Source organism: Gobio gobio, assembly GCF_949357685.1.
Source record: "Gobio gobio genome assembly, chromosome: 24".
Lineage (NCBI taxonomy): Eukaryota > Metazoa > Chordata > Actinopteri > Cypriniformes > Gobionidae > Gobio > Gobio gobio.
In genome coordinates this window covers 7,502,246-7,529,983 of record NC_137120.1, presented here as the reverse complement: position 1 = coordinate 7,529,983, position 27,738 = coordinate 7,502,246, and the positions used below count along the sequence as shown (strand labels likewise).

Sequence of the window (27,738 nt, the reverse complement as noted above, 5' to 3'; positions counted from 1 at the left end):
GGGTCAGAGTTTAGCAGGTTAGCATAGCCTTGTTAGCCCCTACAGATACTGTAATTACACCAAACCTTTTCAGGCAAAAATCATATATTTCCATTGATGGCTTAGTTTTTTTTATTTTATTTTTTAATTAAAGGCTCTAAAGAGTGTTAAATAGATGTTTTTCACTGTCTGCTGAAGGAAGTTTAATCTAGACTCTAGAGCGATCAGTCACATGACTCACTCAAGTGGTTGACATCTGTCATGCTGCACTGCTAGTGGTTGAAAAAAGTTTGTTACTGGAAAAGTCGATGTTTAAAACAATTATGCTAATAAAAATGTTACCACTTTCAGTTAAACACTCCCCAAAATGTATGAAAACAAGACATCATAGTCATACATAGCCTACTCATGCATCATAAACACAAAATATTGCAACTGGCAATAAATAAGGCATTGCATTTATTTTTTTAAATGATTAACTTGTTTGTCTTTGACTCTGACAGACCAACATGATATGTTCTTAGCAACAAAGATAGACGGACTTGGGCGTGATGATAAGAAGAGTGGAAACTTCTCAGAAATAATGAAGTGTTGCTGAAGCTGCAAATAACATCTGAAACTAACACTTCTTATCTGCAGGGTCACAGCATGAGAGTATAAGAGTATAAGGTCATGGACATACAGAGAGAAGCACATGCCGCTGAATATTATTCTTATATTTCACATACACAATCATATATGATACATTTTAATGTTTCACATTCACACAGTAAGATCTCACAGAGAGAGTTTATTTTTGTCAAACATTTTCAATTCTGTAAAATTACATTTAGCTGTAAGCCGTTATGTTTTGCATAAAGAGGAAGTTAAATTGTGGAAGTTCTTCAACCCTCAAGATTCACAAGAACACACACTCACACTATTCACGCCTCAAGACATGCAAACACAAGCGCACATGAGCCACAAGCGTCCAGTGATAAACCACATTCTCATGCACATGTTCTCTACCCAACAGATGAAACTACACCAGATCTAAAAATGAGGCCTTCTGTGGTTTGAGTCTGTTGAATACAATACTCTACAAATACATCAAAAACATCTGCTAATATTTATCATGAAATTAAATGTGTACTGTTATTCTAGTTGTATGTCAATCAGTGAACTTTGATTTGAATGCATTGAGAATGAGCTGCTAAAACATATAAAATGGCTGTTTAAAGTCTGCTGGGATTTCCTGAACATACAAACTGTAAAACTGAAAAAATACCCTGCTCAAAATAAATACTTGTGAACAAATATCTGAGCCGTTCCCATGTGAGCTCTCACATCAGTCCCAGTTATGAAGTTTGTCATCTATGTAACTTTGGGACCCACTTTATATTAGGTTTATAATATAACTACTATGTAGTAACATTTTAATTAATAATTTGATACAATGCACTTATTGTGTACACACATGTTTTTACATTGTACTTACATTTTTAAAAATACCTTCATGTAATTATATGATCTGTAATTAATTTCTGTAGTTACATTTGTAATTACACAGTTGACCCTTCCCTTACATCTAACCCTACCCTTAAACTGACCCATTACAACACTCCTGTCCCTAACTCTACCCGTATCCCACCTCAATATCAGCAAAGGTGTTTTGCAATACAATTTGAACACAGTAAGTACATTGTACTTATTTTATGATGTAAGTACATAGTAGTTAAGGCCACCTAATATAAAGTGGGGCCTAACTTTGCACTCTCCCCCCAGATTTTGTGCTAAATTCAAATGAATAAATAAACATCTGGTAAATGTGGATGAGTTTTGGGCTTGTTGAGAATCCACAGGGTTATAAGAGCTCAGAAATTATAGACTCACAAATCAAAAGATGTGTTAAAAATGAGAAACTCTTGAATAAAATCCAGTTAATCTCCCATGATCTCCCATGATGATCTCCCTCTATCTCTATGGGATTGTTTGATCTTTTAACCTTTACTATAACTGAAACACACATTAACATGCAGGATCACAATAATCAGAAAAATAAAATAAATTAAAAAAAAAATCCACATTACACACTCAGAGTTTACATGCACACAAGAAATTGAAATGCTGTGTTAGCGTCATGCTCTTAACCTGCATACACAATGGCCAATATCAGTAATCAGCTTTAACCAAACCTCTCTATTACTTTACTTCTCTCTCATACTCATGCACTCTTTAGAAAATAGTAAGAATGCATATTATGTGTCTCTATGGCCACGGAAGCGGCTGATAACACACCACATTTAAGCATGAGCACCGCTTTTGAATCTTAAACTGCTTTGTTACAATAGCCTTTCTAGTGTGCGTGTAAACCCTATTGATAAGAACATCATTAATGAGGAAAAGATAATTTCATTAACGTCTGACGACACTTGCGTATATCACCTCATCCTCCTGTTTAAAAGAAAGAAAACACACAAAGAACAACTTGTCAGTATTCATAGCAGGCAATGTCGGGTTTAGTAAACTAAAATATGAATAAAAGAGCTAGAGGTGAAATGCAGAAAAGAAGAGAAGGAGAGGTTTTTTAATAGTAAGTGCCTTTGTTTATAGTTATGGATTTGTCAGTGGCGGATCAGGCATGGACGGCATTGGGTGCACGGAAAAAAAAAAAAGGTAATTTGTGCAGTGGTTTTCTATCGTTCATTTGCATATGTTGCGATCATGTCAGCGTGTGGGTCAGGTAATCTTGTCGGAGTGGACGCCCTGATTGTAGTTTGTGAGCTAGATGGACTACTAGAAGGTGGAGATTGTGCATCATCCATGTATAGGGAGCAATGGTACTCAATAATCATTTTTTTTCTGGTTGTGTCAAAAAGCAGGCTGAATCCGAAATTGCCCCCTAAACTCTCATTCACTATTCCCTACGTTAGTCTACTAATATAGTTCAGTTGATGAGTAAATGAAAACGAGTGCATGAAGTCAGACAGCTGTTGAGTGTAAATTGGCTGTACACTCGTTATTGCGGTGCATTGTGGGATAGAATGAGTGCACTTAATGATGTCCACTATGGTTTCGGACACCACCACAAATGGCTGTCCCTTCAAATAGTGCCCTATTTAAGGGTATGGGGGAGATTTCAGATTCGGCCCCAGCATAATATACAAAACCAGTCTGCACACCACCATGTTGAATTGGTTTAGTCTTCACATGTACCACAAGTGGTGCTCAAGCACATGCCCTTTTTGCTCTGATTAGATGAGTGCCCTTTTTGCTTTGATTGGTTTATTGCATGTTACCCCCAAAACACACCCATGATTTATTAAGAGACTACAACCCATTTACAGTGTTGACACTTCCCTTACACTTAACCCTACCCTTAAACTTACCTATCCCACCACACCTGTCCCTAACTTTACCCTTAAACTTACCCATCCCACCACACCTGTCCCTAACTTTACCCTTAAACTTACCCATCCCACCGCACCTGTCCCTGACTTTACCCTTAAACTTACCCATCCCACCACACCTGTCCCTGACTTTACCCTTAAACTAACCCATCCCACCACACTTGTCCCTAACTTTACCCTTAAACTTACCCATCCCACCACACCTGTCCCTAACTTTACCCTTAAACTTACCCATCCCACCACACCTGTCCCTAACTTTACCCTTAAACTTACCCATCCCACCACACCTGTCCCTAACTTTACCCTTAAACTTACCCATCCCACCGCACCTGTCCCTGACTTTACCCTTAAACTTACCCATCCCACCACACCTGTCCCTGACTTTACCCTTAAACTAACCCATCCCACCACACTTGTCCCTAACTTTACCCTTAAACTTACCCATCCCACCACACCTGTCCCTAACTTTACCCTTAAACTTACCCATCCCACCACACCTGTCCCTAACTTTACCCTTAAACTTACCCATCCCACCACACCTGTCCCTAACTTTACCCTTAAACTTACCCATCCCACCGCACCTGTCACAAACTTTACCCTTAAACTTACCCATCCCACCACACCTGTCCCTGACTTTACCCTTAAACTAACCCATCCCACCACACTTGTCCCTAACTTTACCCTTAAACTTACCCATCCCACCACACCTGTCCCTAACTTTACCCTTAAACTTACCCATCCCACCACACCTGTCCCTGACTTTACCCTTAAACTAACCCATCCCACCACACTTGTCCCTAACTTTACCCTTAAACTTGCCCATCCCACCACACCTGTCCCTAACTTTACCCTTAAACTTACCCATCCCACCACACCTGTCCCTTACTCTACCCTAAAACTTACCCATCCCACCACACCTGTCCCTAACTCTACCCTTAAACTTACCCATCCCACCACACCTGTCCCAGGTAATCTTGTCGGAGTGGACGCCCTGATTGTAGTTTGTGAGCTAGATGGACTACTAGAAGGTGGAGATTGTGCATCATCCATGTATAGGGAGCAATGGTACTCAATAATCATTTTTTTTCTGGTTGTGTCAAAAAGCAGGCTGAATCCGAAATTGCCCCCTAAACTCTCATTCACTATTCCCTACGTTAGTCTACTAATATAGTTCAGTTGATGAGTAAATGAAAACGAGTGCATGAAGTCAGACAGCTGTTGAGTGTAAATTGGCTGTACACTCGTTATTGCGGTGCATTGTGGGATAGAATGAGTGCACTTAATGATGTCCACTATGGTTTCGGACACCACCACAAATGGCTGTCCCTTCAAATAGTGCCCTATTTAAGGGTATGGGGGAGATTTCAGATTCGGCCCCAGCATAATATACAAAACCAGTCTGCACACCACCATGTTGAATTGGTTTAGTCTTCACATGTACCACAAGTGGTGCTCAAGCACATGCCCTTTTTGCTCTGATTAGATGAGTGCCCTTTTTGCTTTGATTGGTTTATTGCATGTTACCCCCAAAACACACCCATGATTTATTAAGAGACTACAACCCATTTACAGTGTTGACACTTCCCTTACACTTAACCCTACCCTTAAACTTACCTATCCCACCACACCTGTCCCTAACTTTACCCTTAAACTTACCCATCCCACCACACCTGTCCCTAACTTTACCCTTAAACTTACCCATCCCACCGCACCTGTCCCTGACTTTACCCTTAAACTTACCCATCCCACCACACCTGTCCCTGACTTTACCCTTAAACTAACCCATCCCACCACACTTGTCCCTAACTTTACCCTTAAACTTACCCATCCCACCACACCTGTCCCTAACTTTACCCTTAAACTTACCCATCCCACCACACCTGTCCCTAACTTTACCCTTAAACTTACCCATCCCACCACACCTGTCCCTAACTTTACCCTTAAACTTACCCATCCCACCGCACCTGTCCCTAACCCTACCCTTAAACTTACCCACCACACCTGTCCCTAACCCTACCCTTAAACTTACCCATACCATCACACCTGTCCCTAACTTTACCCTTAAACTTACCCATCCCACCACACCTGTCCCTAACCCTACCCTTAAACTTACCCACCACACCTGTCCCTAACCCTACCCTTAAACTTACCCATACCATCACACCTGTCCCTAACTTTACCCTTAAACTTACCCATCCCACCACACCTGTCCCTAACCCTACCCTTAAACTTACCCACCACACCTGTCCCTAACCCTACCCTTAAACTTACCCATACCATCACACCTGTCCCTAACTTTACCCTTAAACTTACCCATCCCACCACACCTGTCCCTAACTTTACCCTTAAACTTACCCATACCACCAGACCTGTCCCTAACCCTACCCTTAAACTTACCCATCCCACCACACCTGTCCCTAACTCTACCCTAAAACTTACCCATCCCACCAGACCTGTCCCTAACCCTACCCTTAAACTTACCCATACCACCAGACCTGTCCCTAACCCTACCCTTAAACTTACCCATACCATCACACCTGTCCCGAACTTTACCCTTAAACTTACCCATACCACCACACCTGTCCCTAACTTTACCCTTAAACTTACCCATCCCACCACACCTGTCCCTAACTCTACTCTTAAACTTACCCATCCCACCACACCTGTCCCTAACTTTACCCTTAAACTTACCCATCCCACCACACCTGTCCCTAACTTTACCCTTAAACTTACCCATCCCACCACACCTGTCCCTAACTTTACCCTTAAACTTACCCATCCCACCACACGTGTCCCTAACTCTACTCTTAAACATACCCATCCCACCACACCTGTCCCTGACTTTACCCTTAAACTTACCCACACCACCACACCTGTCCCTAACTTTACCCTTAAACTTACCCATCCCACCACACGTGTCCCTAACCTTACCCTTAAACTTACCCATCCCACCACACCTGTCCCTGACTTTACCCTTAAACTTACCCACACCACCACACCTGTCCCTAACTTTACCCTTAAACTTACCCATACCACCACACCTGTCCCTAACTTTACCCTTAAACTAACCCATCCCACCACACTTGTCCCTAACTCTACCCTTAAACTTACCCATACCACCACACATGTCCCTAACTCTACCCTTAAACTTACCCATACCACCACACATGTCCCTAACTCTACCCTTAAACTTACCCATACCACCACACATGTCCCTAACTCTACCCTTAAACTTACCCATACCACCACACCTAGGGCTGGGCGATATGGAGCAAAAAATATATCTCGATATGTTTTGCTATATCTCGATATACGATATATATATCTATCTTTACAGGAAAAATAACCCCCCAAAAACTACTGCAAAAACAAATATGCCAAATACCACCAAGTTTTTTTTGCAGTTCATGTAGGAACAAAGTAGGGATGCAACAGTCCACAGTTCAATACATACCTCTGTTTTTTTTTACCACGATTTTCGGTTCTGATGGCTAGTCACATCAGATTTTTGCTATTCTATTCTTAGCCAAACAGCAAGAGCTTAAGGAGGAAACAATACTGTTTTTTTATTGCAATACTCTTTCTTTATTTTACTTAAAAGACTTGAAAAACCTTACTTAAACTTAAAACTTTACTTTTAAAAAACCTTGTACACATTCCTAGTGTACTGTATAATATAAAATAAATATATATTTATAAAGATTTACACTGGCAGCTCAGAGCTGTACAGCAGCATTTAAGTATGAAATTGAATTAATAAATGTAAAAAATAAAACACTACATAGACTTCCCTATAAAATATACATTGATTCTTATTAAAGCTACTGTATTAGTTTTTCAGTCAAGAGCAGTGAGTGATTTTGTCTTTGTCTTTTGTTATTTTATTAACCACTAAAGGAATAGTTCACTCAAAAATGAAAATTCTGTCATTGATTACTCGCGCTCAAGTTGTTTTAAACCTGAATAAAGTTCTTTCTTCTGTTGGACATAACATATATTTTGAAGAATATTGGAAACCAAACAGTTGCTGGTCCCCATTGTAGGAAATAATTATATAAATGTCAATCGCTACCATCAGCTGTCTGTGTTCAACAGAAGAAATGAATACAGGTTTGGAACAACATTAGAGTGAGTAAATAATGACATCATTTTAGAGTGAACTGTCCCTTTAAGGACAAGCGGCAGCGTGTTCACTGGCTGCCCTGCTGTCAATTTAAGACTTTCACGCATCTAATATACAGACACACGCCGATTTTACTTTCACTTTAGACATAACCGACTGTGTTTATGTTAACCTTGTGTGTATTTGACAGTATTAGCGCAGTAAGATTTAGTCCAGTAATCACTTGTTTGACAGGCTTTTAGTGCGCGCGCTCAGGAAAGCACATGGTGCCCTAAGCACAAGGCTTTAAAACGCTTGGAAATTAAGGATTTTTCATTCAAAAATAAAACAACTCAAATCAAGGGCATAGTAAGTAACCTTCTCCAGCAAGCAAGCCGCTCTCTCTCCGTAGTATACAGTCGCGGGAGTTCTTGTCTCGCAAAGTAATGCTGCCTAGGTAAACTGTATCTTGGATCAAGTGTTTGAGAACCAACTGTCAGCATTCATGGCAGTAGACATCTGTCTGCTGTTTGTCCAACGCCTTAAAACCGAAGTATCTCCATATAATGGAGCCAGTTGTTTTTAAGACGAGTTCTGTAGCCTCGAGCTGGTTGCGGACGCCGCCATGACAACACGCGAGGGGAGGGGGAACAAAAGCAAGGTGGCAGGGGGCGAGCGAGCGGGGGCGAGCACAGCACAGAGAGCAAACAAGCAAAGTGGCGGAATCAGAATTAAATATAAACAATATATCGATATATACGATATGTCAAAATCCATATCGTGTTTAAAAAATATCTCGATATATTTTAAATATCGAGATATCGCCCACCCCTAACCACACCTGTCCCTAACTTTACCCTTAAACTTACCCATCCCACCACACCTGTCCCTAACTCTACCCTTAAACTTACCCATCCCACCACACCTGTCCCTAACCCTACCCTTAAACTTACCCACCACACCTGTCCCTAACCCTACCCTTAAACTTACCCATACCATCACACCTGTCCCTAACTTTACCCTTTAACTTACCCATCCCACCACACCTGTCCCTAACTTTACCCTTAAACTTACCCATCCCACCACACCTGTCCCTAACTCTACTCTTAAACTTACCCATCCCACCACACCTGTCCCTAACATTACCCTTAAACTTACCCATCCCACCAGACCTGTCCCTGACTTTACCCTTAAACTTACCCATACCATCACACCTGTCCCTAACTTTACCCTTTAACTTACCCATCCCACCACACCTGTCCCTAACTTTACCCTTAAACTTACCCGTCCCACCACACCTGTCCCTAACTCTACTCTTAAACTTACCCATCCCACCACACCTGTCCCTAACATTACCCTTAAATTTACCCATCCCACCAGACCTGTCCCTGACTTTACCCTTAAACTTACCCATCCCACCACACCTGCCCCTAACTCTACCCTTAAAATTACCCATACCACCACACCTGTCCCTAACTTTACCCTTAAACTTACCCATCCCACCACACCTGTCCCTAACCCTACCCTTAAACTTACCCACCACACCTGTCCCTAACCCTACCCTTAAACTTACCCATACCATCACACCTGTCCCTAACTTTACCCTTTAACTTACCCATCCCACCACACCTGTCCCTAACTTTACCCTTAAACTTACCCATCCCACCACACCTGTCCCTAACTCTACCCTTAAACTTACCCATACCACAACACCTGTCCCTAACTTTACCCTTAAACTTACCCATCCCACCACACCTGTCCCTAACCCTACCCTTAAACTTACCCACCACACCTGTCCCTAACCCTACCCTTAAACTTACCCACCACACCTGTCCCTAACCCTACCCTTAAACTTACCCATACCATCACACCTGTCCCTAACTTTACCCTTTAACTTACCCATCCCACCACACCTGTCCCTAACTTTACCCTTAAACTTACCCATCCCACCACACCTGTCCCTAACTCTACTCTTAAACTTACCCATCCCACCACACCTGTCCCTAACATTACCCTTAAACTTACCCATCCCACCAGACCTGTCCCTGACTTTACCCTTAAACTTACCCATCCCACCACACCTGCCCCTAACTCTACCATTAAACTTACCCATACCACCACACATGTCCCTAACTCTACCCTTAAACTGACCCATCCCACCACACCTGTCCCTAACTTTACCCTTAAACTTACCCATACCATCACACCTGTCCCTAACTTTACCCTTAAACTTACCCATACCACCACACCTGTCCCTAACTCTACCGTTAAACTTACCCATACCACCACACCTGTACCTAACTCTACCGTTAAACTTACCCATACCACCACACCTGTCCCTAACTTTACCCTTAAACTTACCCATACCATCACACCTGTCCCTAACTTTACCCTTAAACTTACCCATACCACCACACCTGTCCCTAACTCTACCCTTAAACTTACCCATCCCACCACACCTGTCCCTAACTCTACCCTTAAAGGGTTAGTTCACCCAAAAATGAAAATTCTGTCATTAATTACTCACCCTCATGTCGTTGGACACCCGTAAGACCTCCGTTCATATTCGGAACACAAATGAAGATATTTTAGTTGAAAGCTGATGGCTGAGAAAGGCTTCACACAGGCCTCCATTGGCATTCAGTACATTGACACTTCCAAGATCCATGAAAGGCACTTAAAACGTCGTTACAAAGTCTATCTCACCACAGTGGCTCTACAATAATCATACAATGCGACGACAATAGTTTTTGTGCGCAAAAAAAAATCAAAATAACACCTTTATCCAACTTGTTCTTGTCTTCCGTGTGCGCCTCCACGACGCATGCGCGAGAATATGACGTAGCGCCGGTGTTCGGGATTCGATGAAATACACACTTAAGCCCCATTTTGAGAACTACGCCGAGACCTAAAGCACGATCAATGTAGAATCCAACAGCTTAGACACGCGCGTCTTCCTCTGCTCGTAAACAAATCGCTTCTGGGTCATATGTCCGAACGCCGGATCTGCGTCATATTCTCGCGCATGCGTCGTGGAGGCATACACGGAAGTCGAGAACAAGTTGGATAAAGGTGTTATTTTGATTTTTTTTTGCGCACAAAAACTATTGTCGTCGCATTGTATGATTATTGTAGAGCCACTGTGGTGAGATAGACTTTGTAACGACGTTTTAAGTGCCTTTCATGGATCTTGGAAGTGTCAATGTACTGAATGCCAATGGAGGCCTGTGTGAAGCCTTTCTCAGCCATCAGCTTTCAACTAAAATATCTTCATTTGTGTTCCGAATATGAACGGAGGTCTTACGGGTGTCCAACGACATGAGGGTGAGTAATTAATGACAGAATTTTCATTTTTGGGTGAACTAACCCTTTAAACTTACCCATACCACCACACCTGTCCCTAACTCTACCGTTAAACTTACCCATACCACCACACCTGTCCCTAACTCTACCCTTAAACTTACCCATCCCACCACACATCCAACCACACCTGTCCCTAACTTTACCCTTAAACTTACCCATCCCACCACACCTGTCCCTAACTTTACCCTTAACCCTTAATCGTCCCTTGGGGTCCAGCTGACCCCACTGGACTTTTCCTCCATTTTTTAAAAGTGTTCCCTTCATCTCAGGGCCATGAGACTCTGTGACTCTTCCTAAATAATCTATCTAAAAATGCACAAAAAATCTGGGCTTGATTTGGTTGTTCTAAAGGTGTGTAAAAAAAAAATTACCGTTTAAAGGGTTAGTTCACCCAAAAATGAAAATTCTGTCATTAATTACTCACCCTCATGTCGTTGGACACCCGTAAGACCTCCGTTCATATTCGGAACACAAATGAAGATATTTTAGTTGAAAGCTGATGGCTGAGAAAGGCTTCACACAGGCCTCCATTGGCATTCAGTACATTGACACTTCCAAGATCCATGAAAGGCACTTAAAACGTTGTTACAAAGTCTATCTCACCACAGTGGCTCTACAATAATCTTACAATGCGACGACAATAGTTTTTGTGCGCAAAAAAAAATCAAAATAACACCTTTATCCAACTTGTTCTCGACTTCCGTGTGCGCCTCCACGACGCATGCGCGAGAATATGACGTAACGCCGGTGTTAGGGAATCGATGAAATACACACTCTAACCCCATTTTGAGAACTACGCCGAGACCTAAAGCACGATCAATGTAGAATCCAACAGCTTAGACACGCGCGTCTTCCTCTGCTCGTAAACAAATCGCTTCTGGGTCATATGTCCGAACGCCGGATCTGCGTCATATTCTCGCGCATGCGTCGTGGAGGCATACACGGAAGTCGAGAACAAGTTGGATAAAGGTGTTATTTTGATTTTTTTTTGCGCACAAAAACTATTGTCGTCGCATTGTATGATTATTGTAGAGCCACTGTGGTGAGATAGACTTTGTAACGACGTTTTAAGAGCCTTTCATGGATCTTGGAAGTGTCAATGTACTGAATGCCAATGGAGGCCTGTGTGAAGCCTTTCTCAGCCATCAGCTTTCAACTAAAATATCTTCATTTGTGTTCCGAATATGAACGGAGGTCTTACGGGTGTCCAACGACATGAGGGTGAGTAATTAATGACAGAATTTTCATTTTTGGGTGAACTAACCCTTTAAACTTACCCATACCACCACACCTGTCCCTAACTCTACCGTTAAACTTACCCATACCACCACACCTGTCCCTAACTCTACCCTTAAACTTACCCATCCCACCACACATCCAACCACACCTGTCCCTAACTTTACCCTTAAACTTACCCATCCCACCACACCTGTCCCTAACTTTACCCTTAACCCTTAATCGTCCCTTGGGGTCCAGCTGACCCCACTGGACTTTTCCTCCATTTTTTAAAAGTGTTCCCTTCATCTCAGGGCCATGAGACTCTGTGACTCTTCCTAAATAATCTATCTAAAAATGCACAAAAAATCTGGGCTTGATTTGGTTGTTCTAAAGGTGTGTAAAAAAAAAATTACCGTTTAAAGGGTTAGTTCACCCAAAAATGAAAATTCTGTCATTAATTACTCACCCTCATGTCGTTGGTCACCCGTAAGACCTCCGTTCATATTCGGAACACAAATGAAGATATTTTAGTTGAAAGCTGATGGCTGAGAAAGGCTTCACACAGGCCTCCATTGGCATTCAGTACATTGACACTTCCAAGATCCATGAAAGGCACTTAAAACGTCGTTACAAAGTCTATCTCACCACAGTGGCTCTACAATAATCTTACAATGCGACGACAATAGTTTTTGTGCGCAAAAAAAAATCAAAATAACACCTTTATCCAACTTGTTCTCGACTTCCGTGTGTGCCTCCACGACGCATGCGCGAGAATATGACGTAGCGCTGGTGTTCGGGAATCCATGAAATACACACTTTAACCCCATTTTGAGCACTACGCCGGGACCTAAAGCACGATCAATGTAGAATCCAACAGCTTAGACACGCGCGTCTTCCTCTGCTCGTAAACAAATCGCTTCTGGGTCATCTGTCCGAACGCCGGATCTGCGTCATATTCTCGCGCATGCGTCGTGGAGGCATACACGGAAGTCGAGAACAAGTTGGATAAAGGTGTTATTTTGATTTTTTTTCTGCGCACAAAAACTATTGTCGTCGCATCGTAAGATTATTGTAGAGCCACTGTGGTGAGATAGACTTTGTAACGACGTTTTAAGTGCCTTTCATGGATCTTGGAAGTGTCAATGTACTGAATGCCAATGGAGGCCTGTGTGAAGCCTTTCTCAGCATCAGCTTTCAACTAAAATATCTCCATTTGTGTTCCGAATATGAACGGAGGTCTTACGGGTGTCCAACGACATGAGGGTGAGTAATTAATGACAGAATTTTCATTTTTGGGTGAACTAACCCTTTAAGTCCCTCGGGGTCAGATTGACCCCACATTGAAAATGAATGGGAAAGTGAGATTGACCCCACATTGAAAATGAATGGGAAAGTGTACCAGCAGCCATATCACCCTGCAGCCCAAGACTGGTTTCCCACTGAAGCTAAGCAGGGCTGAGCCTGGTTAGTACCTGGATGGGAGACCAACTGGGAAAACCAGGTAGCTGCTGGTAGAGGTGTTAGTGAGGCCAGCAGGGGGTGCTCACCCTGTGGTCTGTGTGGGTCCTAACACCCCAGTATAGTGATTGGGACACTATACTGTAACAAGCACCGTCCTTCGGATGAGACGTTAAACCGAGGTCCTGACTCTCTGTGGTCATTAAAAATCCCAGGATGTCCTTCGATAAAGAGTAGGGGTGTAACCCCGGCATCCTGGCCAAATGGGCCCATTGGCCCCTGTCCATCATGGCCTCCTAATCATCCCTATATATATACAGATTGGCTTCATCACTCTGTCTCCTCTCCACCAATCAGCTGGTGTGTGGTGGGCGTTCTGGCGCAATATGGCTGCCGTCGCATCATCCAGGTGGATGCTGCACATTGGTGGTGGTTGAGGAGATTGCCCTTCTATATGTAAAGCGCTTTGAGTGCCTAGAAAAGCGCTATATAAATGTAACAAATTAATAACAAATTAATTACATTTTTTTTTTTTTTTTTTTCACTTTTTTTGTCAAAAATGTTTTACTAAATCCAGTATAAATCTGAAAATTTCCACATTTATATCAAGGTCTGGTCCTAGAGCATAAACACAAAGTAGAACGAACTTTCTGTCTCATACACACACGCACGCACACACACACAAACACACACATGTTTGTTTTTGTGAAATGTGAGGACATTCCATAGGCGTAATGGTTTTTATACCGTACAAACCGTATTTTCTATCCCCTTACACTGCCCCTGCCCCTAAACCTAACCCTCACAGGAGACTGTGCAGTTCACTTTCTGTGAAAAAAAACTTGTTCTGTGTGATTTATAAGCATTTTGAAAAGTGAGGACATGGGGAACGTCCTCATATTTCACCCTCTTTTTGTAATACCTGTGTCATACCCATGTCATTATACACATTTGTGTCCTGATATTTCACGAAAACATGCCCACACACACACACACACGCACACACACACACACACACACACACACACACACACACAAACACACACGTGTATGACTGCAACAGAGAGCATTTTTATAGAAACTGGCAAATAAAATCAACAAAACTGGCATAAATCTGAAAAAATTCCATACATAAATGAAGGACAAATACTAGAGCACAAATGCAACATGGAACAATCATGAGAAAGAGAGGGAAAAGGGCAAATAAAAGAAAGATGAAAAGCAGCTTAACTTTTGCATAACTTCCCTATGGACCTCTATTGGATAATGTGGTCATTGCACTCTCTTTCTCTTTAACTATAATTCCTAAAGTTTTTCCACAAACCTACAGATGGCGGTATTCTATCCCTAACACATAGAGCAATGTCCAAAAACTATTTATATTTATTTAAGATCATCATTCAAGTGATTTTTTCATAAAAAAATAATTTTTAATGAGCCAATTTATGACATAGTTAAGTATTTGTGCAGTAAATAGGTAAAAAACTACCAAATACCCACAAAAACACAGCATAAATGTATAGTTGAGAAGTAAATAAAAAAAATGATATATAGTTTTCCATGTAAAAAAATTATATTTCCTTATGCAATCGCTCTGTAAAAGTTTGGGGTCTATCTGACCCCAAGGGACTCAAACGTAAACCCTACTTGAGGGGCGATTAAGGGTTAAACTTACCCATACCACCACACCTGTCCCTAACTTTACCCTTAAACTTACCCATACCATCACACCTGTCCCTAACTTTACCCTTAAACTTACCCATACCATCACACCTGTCCCTAACTTTACCCTTAAACTTACCCATACCACCACACCTGTCCCTAACTCTACCCTTAAACTTACCCATACCACCAGACCTGTCCCTAACTCTACCCTTAAACTTACCCATCCCACCACACCACACCTGTCCCTAACTCTACCCTTAAACTTACCCATACCACCACACCTGTCCCTAACTCTACCGTTAAACTTACCCATACCACCACACCTGTCCCTAACTCTACCCTTAAACTTACCCATCCCACCACACCTGTCCCTAACTTTACCCTTAAACTTACCCATCCCACCACACATCCCACCACACCTGTCCCTAACTTTACCCTTAAACTTACCCATCCCACCACACCTGTCCCTAACTTTACCCTTAAACTTACCCATCCCACCACACCTGTCCCTAACTCTACCCTTAAACTTACCCATACCACCACACCTGTCCCTAACTTTACCCTTAAACTTACCCATCCCACCACACCTGTCCCTAACTTTACCCTTAAACTTACCCATACCATCACACATCCCACCACACCTGTCCCTAACTTTACCCTTAAACTTACCCATCCCACCACACATCCCACCACACCTGTCCCTAACTTTACCCTTAAACTTACCCATCCCACCACACCTGTCCCTAACTTTACCCTTAAACTTACCCATCCCACCACACATCCCACCACACCTGTCCCTAACTTTACCCTTAAACTTACCCATCCCACCACACATCCAACCACACCTGTCCCTAACTTTACCCTTAAACTTACCCATCCCACCATACCTGTCCCTAACTCTACCCTTAAACTTACCCATCCCACCACACCACACCTGTCCCTAACTCTACCCTTAAACTTACCCATACCACCACACCTGTCCCTAACTCTACCGTTAAACTTACCCATACCACCACACCTGTCCCTAACTCTACCCTTAAACTTACCCATCCCACCACACCTGTCCCTAACTTTACCCTTAAACTTACCCATCCCACCACACATCCCACCACACCTGTCCCTAACTTTACCCTTAAACTTACCCATCCCACCACACCTGTCCCTAACTTTACCCTTAAACTTACCCATCCCACCACACCTGTCCCTAACTCTACCCTTAAACTTACCCATACCACCACACCTGTCCCTAACTTTACCCTTAAACTTACCCATCCCACCACACCTGTCCCTAACTTTACCCTTAAACTTACCCATACCATCACACATCCCACCACACCTGTCCCTAACTTTACCCTTAAACTTACCCATCCCACCACACATCCCACCACACCTGTCCCTAACTTTACCCTTAAACTTACCCATCCCACCACACCTGTCCCTAACTTTACCCTTAAACTTACCCATCCCACCACACATCCCACCACACCTGTCCCTAACTTTACCCTTAAACTTACCCATCCCACCACACATCCAACCACACCTGTCCCTAACTTTACCCTTAAACTTACCCATACCACCACACCTGTCCCTAACTTTACCCTTAAACTTACCCATCCCACCACACCTGTCCCTAACTTTACCCTTAAACTTACCCATACCATCACACATCCCACCACACCTGTCCCTAACTTTACCCTTAAACTTACCCATCCCACCACACCTGTCCCTAACTTTACCCTTAAACTTACCCATCCCACCACACATCCCACCACACCTGTCCCTAACTTTACCCTTAAACTTACCCATCCCACCACACCTGTCCCTAACTTTACCCTTAAACTTACCAATCCCACCACACATACCACCACACCTGTCCCTAACATTACCCTTAAACTTACCCATCCCACCACACCTGTCCCTAACTTTACCCTTAAACTTACCCATCCCACCACACATCCCACCACACCTGTCCCTAACTTTACCCTTAAACTTACCCATCCCACCACACCTGTCCCTAACTTTACCCTTAAACTTACCCATACCATCACACCTGTCCCTAACTTTACCCTTAAACTTACCCATCCCACCACACATCCCACCACACCTGTCCCTAACATTACCCTTAAACTTACCCATCCCACCACACCTGTCCCTAACTTTACCCTTAAACTTACCCATCCCACCACACCTGTCCCTAACTTTACCCTTAAACTTACCCATCCCACCACACCTGTCCCACACCTTTAAACTTAATACATTGTACTTATTTTTTGATGTAAGTACCCAGTAGTTAAAGGGTTAGTTCACCCAAAAATGAAAATTCTGTCATTAATTACTCACCCTCATGTCGTTCGACACCCGTAAGACCTCCGTTCATCTTCGGAACAGAAATTAATGAAGCTATCATGAAAAATATCATGAAGCTTCGAAGCGTTATGAATCAGTGAGCCGAATCATGATTCGGATTGCGCGTCAAACCGCCAAACTGCTGAAATTTGGCGATTCAAACCGCTGATTCGACTCGCTGATTCATAACGCTTCGAAGCTTCATGATGCCTTGTTTTGAAATCGTCATCACTATGTAAGTCGTTATTTAGGGTTTTTTTGCGCACAAAAACGATTCTCGCCGATTCATAAAGTTATTTTAGAATCACTGTAGTGAGATGGACTTTGTAACAACGTCTTTAGTACCTTTTAAGGGTCTTGAGAGTGTAAAGTGCCATTGTGCCAATGGAGGCCTTTCAGAGCCATCAGATTTCAACTAAAATATCTTCATTTGTGTTCCGAATATGAACAGAGGTCTGACAGGTGTCGAACGACATGAGGGTGAGTAATTAATGACAGAATTTTCATTTTTGGGTGAACTAACCCTTTAAGGCCACCTAATATAAATTGGAATACAGTTATTTTTAGCTGTACAAAACAGCTCATTATGCTGCTTGATATTTCTGTTATTTATTATATTATTTTAATGTATAGCCATAATTATAAACACACTGGTTTGTAGTGTAAATAGTTTAACCGTTTACTACACTTTGTTATTCTTCTAATTATACCTATAACAGCTAATGAATCGTAAGTCTCGCACATTCACAGAAAATAGCTTACTACTTCAGCGTTGAAAAATAAGGTGGATATCACTGAAAACACATTCCAATATTATTTTTACCCCTAAGCAAAAAACAAAAAACTTTGTCATTAGTATATCTGAGACCCGTGTGATTGTGAAAGCTTTTCAGCTGCTTGGTGAAAGCTGTGATGGTGTCAGCAGATTGGGTGAAGATTGGGAACTAAACATAAGTTTCACACAATTTTTTTTTTGGGTGTACTTCCCATTTAACTGTTAAAGACATGAGCTGCTTCACTGCTTCATCATTTTTGCTTAAACTGCCGAGGCAGCCATTTATAGTGAATGAAACAAACTACAGCTTTAAATCCCAGATTTTTTTTCTGACCAGACGATTAATGCTTTAATCATTGTGTTCTTTTAGTGTTGCATGTTTTTTAGTAACTACAAATAATACAAATTAGTAGTTTAAAACATTGGGAAGCATACCCAGTCACACTTATAGTGGGATACACTAAACATATATAAATGTGAACACAAATGACACAGATGACAACGATCTTACCGATTTCGGTGTGTTTCTTTTGTAGAATGTCGGATTAGCATAAGTGATATCTTCTTCACGGGTCTCCGCTGTTAACAACAATAATAGATGCAATAAATCAACAAATGTTGATGACATCCATTTTCATTATTTGAGGTGTATTATAAAATATGCTTATTCATTACAATACTTAATATATTTTTACAGCTGTGTCTGCAGTAGGTAACACTTGCCCTGTTGCTCTGTTTTTTTTTGTTTTCTGCACATGCAGAAGATCCCGACTGAAGCCACAAGCAACAGAAATCCAACAGCAGCAGCAACAGAGATCCACACTGTCAGATAGTGGAAGTCTGAAGAATCTGAAGAATCTGAAGAATCTGAAGGAGGACGTGTAGAAGAACCTGAAGGAGGACGTGAAGAAGAACCTGAAGGAGGACGTGAAGAAGAACCTGAAGTATGATGTGAAGTAGAGTGTGATGTAGAGGGTGGATCTGTTGTTGTAGCAGCTGAAGAGGGACATTGATTTGTGTGAGTGAATGGGTAGGAGAAAGCAGTAGAGCTGTATCAAACACTATACAATATCAGCAATACAAAAGTGTATTATGTAAGTCAGTGAGAGTTTATTGTGATGATAAACTCATAATTGTATTATTTTCATTATTAATTTCATAATACATTTTCTACCCTTTCTTTTGATTATCAGGGTTTTTTGGCACTGATTCGTTAAGTCTTCAAGGAAAAATATGAATGTGAAGCAACCTGACAAAGACAGCAATATATGGCACAACAGAATAAAACAGTCAGGCAATAAAACAGTTATAGATGGCAGTCTAGATAGTCTAAATAGAGGCTGCCCTGTTCATACCTCTGGGCATCAGTGGACACCTCAAAGTATGTTTTTATAGTACAGTGAGTGTATGTTCAATGTCAAACGATCGGCGTTCTGGCGTTTAACATGTGCTGCTTTTATTGCTACTTTGTGACGTTCTGTAACCTTCTGCTACTGTAACCGTCTACTACAGGAGAAGAGCTGATTTGCCGTAGTTATCAATACGTGATGGACTAGATAGTAAATGCTATGTTTTGTGGTTGTGTGGCATTTTAACTCCTCTTTTTCTTGTTCTTTGTCAAATGATTAAATTATTTGTTGGTTTGAATGGAAGTCAATGGAGGAGATGCTGTCTCCATGCAAAAACTCTCACCATGCTTGCATGACATTCATTTAGATGGGCTTCATGAGTTGGATATAAAAAATGCACCATATGAATAAATTAGGGGTGGGTGATATGGGAAAAATATATCATGATTTTAGCATGATTCTTAATTTAATTATGTAGCCTTACAAGGTAACAAAATATAAAAGAAAAAAGACCATTTAGGCCAGAGTAGGGGTGGATGAAGATGAAAATCTTTATATCATTATTAGGGCCTGAGCACCGATGGTGTGATGATGACCCTATTGTATTTGCTAGGCCTATTATTCTTCTTCTCCGAAATGAATTACATTTTTGAGGGTCTAAATATGCTCAAACTCATGAAACTTTGTACACGCGTCAGAAGTGGTGAGAATTTACGTCTGATATGGGTTTCAGAATTAGGCGTGGCAAAATTGCTTGATAGCGCCACCTACAAAATTTCAATTAAGCTCTACTCGTGCTACGTTTCACGTACAAGTATGAAATTACACACATGTAACAGCCCAATACCTACAAAAATGTCCCTGGGAGCAAAATCTGAAAACCCAACAGGAAGTGAGATATTTAGAATTTTTTCTGCAAAAAGCTGCAAAATTCTGCCTTTTCTAGACGTACTTTAACAAACTCCTCCTAGAGATTTAATCAGATCAACATCATATTTGCACAGTCTAATCTAAAGGCCTTGGTGATGTAAAATTGAGAAGATCTTTCAACAGGAAGTTGTTGTAACATACAATGTCCGATCTGCCTCAAACTTCACATTAAAGAGTTTGAGAAGTGCCCTGGCCTGAAGACATCTACATGCCAATATTTAGTTATAGTCACCACTTGGTAGCCGGAAGTGTGACAAATACAAATGACTGATGTTTTTATTATCTTAAATGCATATTGCATACTGTGCTTTGTTTTCCTAAAGCCACTGGGTGGCACGGGTGCGAGGGCCCTTTCATCATTGTTTGCAGCTTTAATTTTATCTTTGTTATTAAAAACACCAAGCAGATAGAGTAACCATTGACTACCATAGTGGGGAAAAAATACAATGGTAGTCAATGGTTGCTCTATCTGCTTTGTTACAAACATTCTTCAAAATAAAGAAGAATGAAACTTATCAAAGAACCTCATACAGGTTTGGAGTAAATGACAGATTTTTAATTTTCAAGTGAATTTTAATATCCCTTTTACTGCGTAAATTATACATTGATTCTTATTAAAGCCAGTGAAGAGCAGGAAGTGATTTTGTCTTTGTCTTTCTGTCACACTGTCAGTCTAAATCCGATTATTTGTGTATCCGATTGGAATCCGATCTAAAATTATTGATGTCTACATTTGTATATCTCAACCGTTCTGATCCGATCATGCAGCCGTTTCGTTTTCCGGAATTTCTGCATTGGTTTATATGGCAAAACAGCAACAACAACCGCATCATGAGTTTGCAATAGAGATATTATTTACAACATGACAATGTGTATCAGCCGCACTGGACTACTGCGTCTTTTGAGGCAATGGCAGAACTGTAGGAGGCTGAAATGAGTGGCTTTATTCTGTGCTGTCGTCTCCGCCGGTTTCAAAACATGTCTCTGTTATATTGTCATTTTCTGCTAGACCGGCACTTTGCAACAACACAAACTTGTTTCTGCAGCGACGTTTACACTTAAATCGTAAACCACACAAAATCCGATCAGAGTGGTCAGACTGAAATGGATTTCCAGAAATGCGAATAGCAGGGCTCAACGCTAAGGATTTTTTCTACTGGCCAGGTCGGGCAAGTGGTTAAAAATTTTGTCAGGGCAAGTCAAAATTTTACTGGCCCCTCAACAAAAAAGTGTAAATGAAAGAAAATAGGCCTAGTTGTTTTGTTTTTTTAATCCATAATAAATAAAGTTGACTCCAAAAACTACTAGCCTAACTATTTAAATTTTAAATATTATTAAAGATGGTCAGTAATAAAATAATAAATATAATACAATTACGAGCAACAGCTCAAATAAATACAATAGAACATACAAATGAAAAAGTTATTTTCAGGTTTTTCATGTGAGTCTAAACTAGATTTTCAGGTACAGAAATAGTAATCAAATGTCAAATATCAATTCATAATCTTCAGTGTATAAATATAGATTAACTCTTATCAAAGTTATTCAGTCAGGAGCAGTGAGTGATTTATTATTATTTTTATTTTTTTGTTAACTTGAGATGTTCTGGCTTTCCGTGTTTTCACTGTTATACGGTAGGGGGTGCTATTACACATCTCCTGAATGAGTACAGAATCTCCTGATCAAAACAGAGGCGAAAAAGAAGCACAAATAAGCGATCTCATATAAGCAGATGCATATGAAAAATAATGCGATCGTCAACAATAAACAGCATATAAATCAAAACAGCTCATTGAATGAAATGTCGCCCCAGGACAAGCTATAAGACCATGAAGCTTTGAGTTGTTGATGGACTCGATCTACTTCAGAGTCCTGCACGGGTCCGATTTTATAAATCCGCACCCGCTCATACCCGACAGCAGCACTAATTAAAATCCGCACCCGACCCAACCCGCTTAAAATAGAACCGACACCCGACCCGCACCCAAAATAAAATCAGTTTAGCAATTCACATTATAGACACACTTACAAAAATGATTATTGCCAGCATCAGAAGTTATTACACGACAATTAACCCAAGGACAACTTCAGCTGAAGCTGTCAAAAGGCTACATCATGAAGAACATGGTTGTGTCCTTATCATCTCTACGAGGCACATTCAGTTCTGTCTCCGTTCGATAGAACTGCTTGTGCTTGGTTTGTTACCACATTATCTGCGTGCTTCCTCTGTGATGAAGTTCCACATTTGCGACTATCCAATATACGATCTTTTCTTCAACTCCTCATGATCCATCTCGACGAGTGCAGTGCAGGCAGATCGCGCGGTTGTGATTCTCCTAGGAGGGTGCGCGCACAAATAAATCGATATGGATTTGAAATTATTTTATCAACTTGAAATGCAGGCATGGCATATTTTTGTAGATGTGTTCCTAAAAATCTGCATATATTTTTTAGGAACACATCTACACTATACACTGGCAAGTTTGCGGGTCCATTGTTGCAGTAAACTTGCACAACATTCTTGAATGATTAATTTATAGATACACGCCGATCTGTTATTGCAGGGACATCGACTTTACATTTTCACTCCCATAAACATGACGAGGAACAAAACAAACTGTGATTGGTTGCGTTACATGTCAGTCAAAACTGCGTTACATGTCAGTCAAACGTCCTCTTGGGCGGTCCTTGGCCAATGAAAGCTGCGAAAAATTCACAAGTTGAACTTTCTTCTAACTTGAGCGCTGCTTTTTTAGAATGCCGTTTCATTATGAGTGAGACGCTGCAAATGACGCGAGACACGAGTACACAACTAAACATGTAAACAATAGAAAACTGGAAATGGCTAAATTTGCAACAATTTTGCAAAATATCTTTTCAAAATATCTCACTTCCTGTTGGTGTTCAGATTTCGTACCAGGGGTCTTTTTTGTAGGTATTGGGCTGTTACATGTGTCTACCGAATTTCATAGCTGTATGTAAAACGTAGCGGGAGGGGCACTTTGTTGAAATTTTGGTGGCGAGCCATTTTGCCACACCCAATTCTGAATCCCATAACAGACTTCTGACACGTGTGTAAAGTTTTCTGAGTTTTCAAGCGTGTTTATGCCCTCAAAAAAGCGATTAATTTGGGAGAATAATAATAATAAACGGAATTCCAATAGGGTCCTCACACCATCGGTGCTCAGGCCCTAAAAATAGATCAATGGAATGCTAAAGCCTGTAAAGAATTACTACTGTATGTTTGATATTTCATGTTTGCATGATAGGCTGAATGGAGCATTTGCTGTTAGTAATAGCCTATTACTGGTGTTATTTATTGCTATTACTTTTTGGCAAAGAAATATTCAGCATTTATATTATTTCTGAGTGTATAGGATATGTTACAAATGCATTTGTACTAGGGCTGCACGAAATTGGAAAAAAAAAACGTACATTGCGATATTTAGTTTTTCTGCAATGTATATTGCGATTTTATATAAAAACAATTTCACCAGATTTCAATAGCTCTATTTGAAAATAATTAATCATTCTAGAATAATTGGGCTGATTTTATAGGGGAGTGAATCTGCATAGAAAATAATAAACTAATTACAAGCATAGATAAAAAATACAATAGAAGAAAGTTAAAATTGAAATAAGCAATGCTTTATGGTAAATATAACAGTATTTAGATACAGAAATTCAATAATCAAATGTAAAATAACAGTCTTCATTATATAAATTAAATATAATTAATTAATACAATTTGTGTTAAAGTAATTTCTCAGCTGTGAATAAATTAGGCTGCTGTCCCTTTAAGACAAATGCATGGACCTAATATAAATTACATGACATGCTTTCTTTTCTTTCTCAATTGTTTACAACACGTAACCGACTGTGTTTACAAGGATATTCGACAAGATTTTGACTTTATTTTGCGCACACGTGACCATTTAAGCTCAAAAGAAGAAAAGAGAAAAAAAGAGGCGTTCACGTGACCGGGGAGCAGCTGTCCATACAGATCACAGATCAACTACAATCCCTATACTCATTGCACATCGCAATCATTGCTAAAACAATATATCATGCAATATTGTTTGTACAATATTTGCCTTTATATTTCATGCATATTTTCTGCAAAGATATTTAACAAATATCGAAATTGTGAATCGGTCAATCGTTCAGAAAAAAAATAGAGATGAAATTTTTTGCCATATCGCCCCATTCAAAGTAACATTTTTGTTTCTTATATTATTTGTATTAGGGCTGCATGATTGATCGCAATTAACATGAAGTCACACTTAAACCGATTTGGCTTATTACGATTATGAAATTATTCTTACTTTTGTTACCCGGATGAGCCTGTGTTATCCTTTTCACAGGTTGTTATAGGGGAATAACATACCTCTGGATGGTGTGATTTACCAATCAGAATCAAGTTTTAGCTGTGTAATAAATCATGATATCACACACACAGCTAGCATGAAAAAAGTAGCATGAAATTTCAGAGGAATTATCTACCAGAAGTAAGAGGCCTGCCTCGTCTGACATGGAATTACAGTGTCATAGAGAAATGTGTCAAAGACGTTGAGAAAAAATCCATAACTCATAACTTTTTTTTTTTGGCAGTTCTAAGAAGAATTATGTGAATAATATGCAGAATCTGTAGTAGCCTATATAATAGAGTGATCTGTAATTGTCTACTCACCAGTGACAGTAACAGTGAATCTGTGTTCAGTCTCTGATCTGCTGGTGCTGATGGTCACTTCATAGAGTCCAGAGTCTGTGCTTCTGGTGTTTGTGATGGTCAGAGATCCAGTCTTATTGTCCAGATTCAGTCTGTCTCTGAATGTTCCATTAAGAACATCATCATGTATAGAGATCTTACTGAAATCTCCATTGGTTTTAGCTAAAAGATTCCTGTTAGCACCAAATGTCCACATTATCTCATCATCTGCCTGTAGTTCAGTAACATTAATCTGTAGTGTGACAGATTCTCCCTCCATCACTGACACTGACTTCAGTTCATCACCAAACACACCTGAAGAACAGACACAGTCTCTCACTCACACATATTAAAGTTATGTTTAATAAATCTATAACTGAAGTTTGAAGTAGTTTTGAAATGAAAACAAACTATAGAAAGATAGAAACCACAAAAGATCAGCAGTGTGGGAAAATAAATGGCCAGGTGCAAAATACAGGTATCTGAATGAACACATCTTCATATATTTTACATTTTAAATGTTTGAGTTATTAAAGTTAATAAACAGTGTCAATCTCCATTTTTTTATTGACGGTGGAACTGAAGTTCTTTAGAGCTCCACTCAAATAACATTTGCAGTAAAATGTTATTTGTGTGGAGCTCTAAAGAACTTCAGTTCCACCATCAATAAAATAATTATAAACACCTTGTACCTTAAAATGGGAAAAACTGACTGAAAGTACAGCTTTCTTGTTTTATAGCTGAACAGGACGATTAGATAAAGACATTGATAAAGAAATGAATAATGTTGATTAGACTACTGCACTAAATCTGTATCTTATACTAAAATCACAAACAAATCCAGACTACATCTGTACATCTACATCTTGATCTGTACAAACTTCTACCAGAACCAAAAAGTAAAAAAAAAAAAAAAGTTTTGCAACTTACCAACCAGACAGCAAAAGCACAGCCAGAAAACAAATGTTTTTTCTTTAAACATTTTCTTCCAGCAGCTCTGAGGATTGAAATAGATGTTGAAAAAGATTATCTGAGCTCGATGGGGACTCTAGTAAAGTCGTGTAGAAAAAATCTACATCTACTTCTGTGTTTGTGTCTCGGCTGAGTGAGCATGCGTGTAATGTGTTGGTGCTGTAGTTTCGCAACAGTCATTTTTTTTTCTTCTTTGGGCTTTGCCATTGTTTGCTTGCATCTTTTGCTGGCACCTTGCCTTTTGGGTATTCTGTCTGTTCTCTGCAGTTTCGGATTGACGGTTTATGGAATTAACTTTAATATATTCTTTGTCTCAATGTCAGTTTCAGTCCAAATTCAGAGTGTATTTATTATTGTGTGTGCATGTGTGATTTGTGTTTGTCTATAGGCTAATTAAACCATTATGTCAATTGGTTTTTGGTGCAGACCATAACTGTAAAAAAAAAAAAAAAATGTACGTACGACCATTCACTCTCCTCCATTGTAGAAAAGCCGCCAGAGTCCAAATATGGCACTGATATCTTGGAGCCAGAATCTGCGCATTAGTGAGCATAAAGTGGAGCGGCGATATCAAGGCCCCGCCCACACTCCCGCAGAATCGGGTAGTACAGTTTACCACAGAACAATTCATCATGTCTGTGTGAAATAAACAGTGAAATGTAAAAATTAAAGCTAAAGCTCCAATCTCCTCCCAAAAAAAGTATTTTGGAGCTTCATTGACTACACTCAGAGAAGCCGTCAATCTCAGCTGTCAATCATGACGTCGCACCCCTGTTTTCATAGCATCAAATAACTAACTAAAACCAAATGTATTTAAAGAATGAACACTTGAACTTACATCAGCGTGATAACTGCTAGACCAAAAAAAAAATTTTTTTTTAAATTATTTGAAGTTTCATTTGATTGTTTAGTTTGTCTCGCATCCCATTAGAATACACGGAGAGGGCGGGGTTTATGAGCTAAACTGGGACCAGCCACCTGGGGGGGTCAAAACATTTTGGCTTCACTTTTCAGGATGTGTGCAGCACACTTGGTGCAGAAGAAGAGACATTTTAAAACTGTGGCTGTGTCCGAAATCGCCCCCTATACCCTAAATAGGGCACTATTTGAGGGGACGGCCATTTGTAGTGATGTCCGAAACCACAGTGGACGTTATCATGTACACTTATTCAATCCCACAATGTACCACAATAACAAGTGTACAACTGATGTATGCTCAACGGCTAGAGAATACCCATAATGCACTGTGAGACTCACAAGCCAAATTAATTCCTGCGTCTCGCCAGAAGAGGGTGCCCGCAGCAGAATCAATCATCCTTCCGTTTTCCAAACCGCACTGGTCCAGTGTAATATCATACAGGTATACATTATTTTTAATTGATTATTATATTGCTTAATTACGGTTTATTCGTGCTAGTTTCCATGACAGAGTTCAAGATAAATCTGTTCATTACTACTGGAATTTAAAAATAATAATAATAATA

The 27,738-nt window shown here is 40.4% G+C and overlaps 1 protein-coding gene across 6 annotated transcripts; it reads right to left on the bottom strand.

The window, feature by feature from the left end:
• Positions 1–125: 125 nt before the first annotated feature.
• LOC307120268 (uncharacterized protein) lies at positions 126–26,411 on the bottom strand. Of its 6 annotated transcripts, none has more exons than XM_079807207.1 (5): positions 26,213–26,411; positions 25,265–25,597; positions 19,019–19,291; positions 18,807–18,874; positions 126–2,412 (listed from the first exon to the last, which is right to left on the bottom strand). In XM_079807207.1, exons 1-5 carry the CDS (start codon positions 26,262–26,264, stop codon positions 2,374–2,376), a joined length of 765 nt encoding a protein of 254 aa, XP_079663333.1. In that variant the 5' UTR covers positions 26,265–26,411; the 3' UTR covers positions 126–2,373. The 6 variants fall into 6 exon arrangements, with proteins under 6 accessions (XP_079663333.1, XP_079663335.1, XP_079663337.1 ...); XM_079807209.1 differs by having other exon boundaries at positions 262–2,412; positions 19,019–19,210; XM_079807211.1 differs by having other exon boundaries at positions 262–2,412; positions 19,019–19,186.
• Positions 26,412–27,738: the final 1,327 nt, after the last annotated feature.

Coding starts and splice junctions, on each gene's coding strand:
- LOC307120268 (XM_079807206.1), bottom strand. CDS start 26,264: ATGTTTAAAGAAAAAACATTTGTTTTCTGGCTGTGCTTTTGCTGTCTG. Junction 19,292..25,264: donor ATTCACTGTTACTGTCACTG/GTGAGTAGACAA, acceptor GTCCCTCTTCAG/CTGCTACAACAACAGATCCA. Junction 18,875..19,018: donor AAAAAAAACAGAGCAACAGG/GCAAGTGTTACC, acceptor TGTTGTTAACAG/CGGAGACCCGTGAAGAAGAT.